The 4,934-nt window shown below is 42.7% G+C and overlaps 1 protein-coding gene across 1 annotated transcript; it reads right to left on the bottom strand.

Moving 5' to 3' along the window:
• Positions 1 to 464: 464 nt before the first annotated feature.
• LOC125509899 (60S ribosomal protein L32-1-like) lies at positions 465 to 2,440 on the bottom strand. Its single transcript, XM_048674927.1, has 4 exons — positions 2,292 to 2,440; positions 2,118 to 2,207; positions 926 to 1,107; positions 465 to 801 (listed from the first exon to the last, which is right to left on the bottom strand). Exons 2-4 carry the CDS (start codon positions 2,205 to 2,207, stop codon positions 672 to 674), a joined length of 402 nt encoding a protein of 133 aa, XP_048530884.1. The 5' UTR covers positions 2,292 to 2,440; the 3' UTR covers positions 465 to 671.
• Between the last annotated feature and the right edge of the window lie 2,494 nt (positions 2,441 to 4,934).

Below are 4,934 nucleotides of genomic sequence, written 5' to 3'. Positions count from 1 at the left end.
GAGTGAGCCGGAGAGCCACCCATTATCTATCTTAGGGTTTAGGATGCCCGAGCGAGCCGGAGAGCCACCTTATTATCTATCTTAGGGTTTAGGATGCCCGAGTGAGCCGGAGAGCCACCCCATTATCTATCTTAGGGTTTAGGATGCCCGAGCGAGCCGGAGAGCCACCCTATTATCTATCTTAGGGTTTAGGACGGGGGCGGTGGCAGGTCTCCACCGGAGAAAAAAACCGGTCACGGGCTCAGCTAGAGGCGGCCTGGGGAAGAAGCTGGAGGAAGAAGGGCTGCCCACCGTTCAATCTGCAACCAACGGCCAAAAACGATTGCCTGACCCAAATTTGAAAATCAGGCAACTGACGTGTAGCCATTCTCAAACTTCTTTCCGGTAAGAAGAAATAGCAACAGCACCACAAAACGTTCCAGGAACAATAACAGCAATTGCATCAACCAAAACACACAGGTCTCTACTCAAATTTCAAGTGCATACATCAAGACGTTTGCGTAATTCAACACGTGCAACCGACAAAACCAGATAGTACATTTCACCATTGCTCACACCAAAAAGGCAGTTCATACATGAAATCTAGCAAAATGGCAGTATTTTTCTTCTCAAACAGGGATGTAACGTCTACTACAAAGGTAGCAACCAAGACTAGTTGACTAGATAATGCTTTACTCGTCCTCCTGGCTGCGGAGCCTGGCAAGCTTGTTGGTGACCACAACATCCAGCTGCGCAGCACGCTCAACGATCGCCTTGCGCTTCTGTGTGGACACATTGTGTGCGATCTCGGCACAGTAGGTCCTGTTTGCAGAAAGATGATAGTCATTAGCAAACGCTGCATGATCGAGCAATGAACAATGATAGGTGATAACTGCAGATCTCCTGATAACAAACCAAGATTGGTGAGTAGTTTTGAAATGCATACCTGTTGTGCATCATAAGCAGCTCCAGCTCAGAGACATTGTGGACAACGAACTTCTTGAACTTGTTGGGCAGGTAGTGCCTGGTCTTCTTGTCTGAACCGTACCCAATGTTGGGCATCAAGGTGCATCCCTTGAACTTCCGCCTGACGCGGGAGTCGATACCCTTTGGCCTACGCCAGCTTTGCTATAAATAAGAGCAGAACAGGTGAATTAGTTAACACATTAGATAACTTGAAACTATCAATAATAAAACAGAAAAACGTATGTGTTGTTAATACAGTCGATATACTGAATCCTTTATGGCGACTATTTATTACATAAGCATACAAACATTGTGAAGGAATGACCGAATAACACCCGCAGATAGATAGCATATGGTGCAGAGACTAGTTTCAGCTAAATGAGTCGTCCAAATTCGAGGATATCGGACTTTGTTTTCCAGAAACATTGCAGGAGTGCTGTGCACGCCAGGATAAAATCCAAGACACTTGAAGAAACTGATGTACCAACAAGCTTTCATGGTATATTAATTTACATCATGCAAAATGCAACAGTTATGCATAACCAGACCAGGCTCACAAGGCTACACCCAACATTTAGAACAAAGTTGCATAGTCCTTCCGCTGCAGCAGCAGCACGTCTCCCAAGTCTAACACCCAAGATTTTGTCATGCTGCACGTTACCGGTCACATGTGCCTGGCATCGCGGGGTGGTATGTCTAGGCTCAACCAGTGTGCAGTGGGATCTCAAAACATTTTGAATTTTTCTTAGTGGATTCCATAAAACAAGGGGGGTTTTCCACAATGAGCTCTCAAGAACAAACACAACATCTTAGAAGGAAATTTCTAGCACTACAGAGCACCATACGACTCAGTGGTGTCTACAGAAAAGATAGACCGTGAATGAATGACCACGATGCAATACTACAGTTCATCTTACAACAAAACCACCCCCTACCATGTTCACAAAACATCAACCACAAGTCCCAATTTTATAGCCACGATTACGCAGACGACGCCAGCTAATTAACGGGACATCTAAACCAGATCCACGCATCGAGAGCTAGCAGAGGAGGTCGGGCAGCCGCCCGAACCCCACATGAACTAAGCCAAGGGTAATCCATCTAGAAAAATGGCGCGGTTCTGGAAGAGAAGCCGAGCGAGCGACGGCGAGAGCGAGCGGTCGGGGTCTCACCTTGAGGCCGATGTAGCGGTCGCTGTGCGCCCTCTTGAAGTGCTTCACCCTCTTCTTCACGATCGCCTTCTTCAGCAGAGGCACCGCCATCTGCACAGCGCACAGAGGAAACTCGAGGTGAGAAGATCCGGAACCGAGAGCGTGCTCATCTGCGCGGAAGTGAGTTAGCGGTACCTTGGGAGAACTGCGGCGGAGCGGGCGGGCGGGCGGGCGGCGGCGGCGGCGGCGTAGGGGGGGAGGGAGAAGCCGTTCGGGCGGGGGTGTGAGGGGGTCTTATCTCACGGCGGGCGAGGAGAAACCCTAGGTGGTGGGATCGGCGCGATGGGCCGCCGCGTTCTCGGCCCAATGACCCGCTTAGACTCTCGGATAAAGCCCGTCTGCCGCTTGCTGCGAGACAGAAGGTGTCTCTCGTCCCTGAAGAAACGGTTCTCTTGGGCCCAGCCCGTTTCGTTCGCTCGTTCGTTCGTTCATTCGCTCGGTGAGCATAGTTTCTTCATGTGAATTTCTTCTCTGTCTCAATTTTTTTTTCTGATTTTCTTCTCCTAGCTACTTGCTTTTGATCTTGTAAAAAAACTAATTTATTTTGAATGTCTAAAAAAAGCTACTTTCTTTCGATTTCTCAAAGACAATGAATCATTGAACAGGAAAGATGAAAAAAGCACATAAAATGATTATAGTGTACTTTCAGAGTGTGTTGAAAGAATTTTCGTCAGCTACGTGCAACTCTTTGTAGTTGCATAGAAACTTCAGTGTTTTTAGGTGAAATGATGGCAATTACACAAAAATGGAGAAAAAGAGAACATAACATTGATGATAGTATACGTTGTCACTGAAAGAATTTTCATCAGCTATTTGACAAAAAAAAAGTTCACCCTATGCTTTGAGAAAAATGCTCATAGGTGAAAAATGCTCATCGGCTATTTTTTGAGGAATTATACCTGCAATGCTTGAAGTTGCACAAAAACTTAACAAGAAGGAAAGTACTCACTCTACAATTCCTATTACAATTTGGAAGATGGTTCTTTCTTCACTTTTTGAAGCTAGGACAACATAAGTGATGGAAACTGCTCATGTTTGATCATATGTTATTGCTTAGTGCAAGACATGTGAAGCCTGCATTTCAGGTTAACTGGATGTTTAGTTCAGAGCTGCAACATGATTGTTGTAAAAAAATTGATTTAAAATCAAATTGCAAGAAAAAAGTGAATAGACATCAATCTTGTAACATATTTATCCATAAATTCCTTGAAAAATAGTAGTTTAATTCGGTTGTACTTGTTTTGTCACAAGATGAAAGACAAAATTTTCTCGTGTTGCTTGTAAATCCAGCTGCAGAAATAAAAATAAAGAAATAAGCAAGTTGAAAAGTGAACTAACAAGCTACTTATCCAAAAAAAAAATGATAATTCATTTTGGAGAAAGCAAATGTAGAAGTACAACTAACACTTGAAGACGGAAATTGAATGAAAAAAACGACAGTACCAACATTTGAAAAAAAAAGGTCTCAATTCCACCGTAAGTTGACATGTACTTGGAGACGTAAATACCTTAATCATTTGCATTTCTCTGTTGCAGACTAATAAATGTTAGATTACCATTGCATGAACAGATCAACTGAACTATACGGGTGAAGTACTATTGACATGAGCAAGAAGAATAAAACATGTTTTTCCAACTTTGGTGCTTGCACATGTCTTATTTGAAAATATCGAATGTTGAAAAAAGGACAGTGAGGATAGCTTGCCATGAAAAGAATCTTGAAATTGTACACAACAACTGAAATTCTGGATAGATATTTGTTTGTATTGTTATCTGGATTTAATGCATCAAAACTCTTGTCAATAAAATTCGCCAGAATCAAGAACCAAAGAATATGCCCAGTGGAATGTTTTTGTATTGGACAAGGAAGATCAACCTATTTTTGCAAATAAGTAAGAGAATAGGTGATTCATAGTAAAACCCACAAAAAGGCAAAAATCAGTTCTATTGTAAAGGATGAGTTTCAGAAGCTCACCGAACTAGCTCTCTCTAGTTTGAAACCAACCATAGCCTCTGTGAAAACATCTTTCTATAGGGAATGGTTCAAACTTGATTTCATTACCCGTGAGTCCAATAAATTGTTGTGACCATTAAATTGTTGGGAATGCATAGCCATGAATATGAAAAGTGCATTGTTGAAGGAAAAAAAAGATCTTACTGCCAAGTTAGAATATATATAATGTAAGTGAGAATCATTAGGGCTCGCTTATCCATGATAACTTCTGAGGAACAATCCACCACACGTTTATGAATCCATCATAGAGAGTGTCAGCGTCCTTTGGTGCTCCCATCTATTTCCTAGTTGAAAAATTCGAGGGCTATAGAAAGAAAAGAATTGAATCTTTACAAGAGTGAAATGGAATAATTTGGAAACTGTGTAAATGCAGATAATGAGGGAATTAGATTGAAAGTACTGTCAAACAAAGAGAGTAACTAAACTCAAATTTGCCCATACAGGAAACCAAAATATTGTACAGGTCATTCCTGATTGATGTAAAGAAGAAAAAAATTGTGGAATTAGAGCCCTTTTTGTTACAAAAGAGTTGGCGATCTATAACACCTCAATTCGGGGTCAAACAAGATCGATGTTTGTCATTGTGGCAACTTCCTCCTCGTCGCAGGAGGAGATCGTGTGGCTCTCCATCAGTGCAACAACATGAGGACGTCAATGAGCTCGTGCACTGGGCTCCAAGGCACAATGCAGAGGTTCTCGGCGACGAAAGGACATGGATAGTCAACCCAAGGCAATGAGTGGGCAGTTGGTGGTGGCGCCGACGA

Source organism: Triticum urartu, chromosome 5 (assembly GCF_003073215.2).
Source record: "Triticum urartu cultivar G1812 chromosome 5, Tu2.1, whole genome shotgun sequence".
Lineage (NCBI taxonomy): Eukaryota > Viridiplantae > Streptophyta > Magnoliopsida > Poales > Poaceae > Triticum > Triticum urartu.
The sequence above is the reverse complement of the archived record's forward strand: the minus strand, read 5'-3'. Positions and strand labels throughout refer to the sequence as shown.

Bases quoted from the DNA above. Each gene is read 5' to 3' on its own strand.
- LOC125509899 (XM_048674927.1), bottom strand. From the start codon at position 2,207: ATGGCGGTGCCTCTGCTGAAGAAGGCGATCGTGAAGAAGAGGGTGAAG. The intron at 1,108-2,117 runs GTGAGACCCCGA...TCTTATTTATAG, and splicing joins ACCGCTACATCGGCCTCAAG to CAAAGCTGGCGTAGGCCAAA. The intron at 802-925 runs GTATGCATTTCA...TTCTGCAAACAG, and splicing joins CTGCTTATGATGCACAACAG to GACCTACTGTGCCGAGATCG.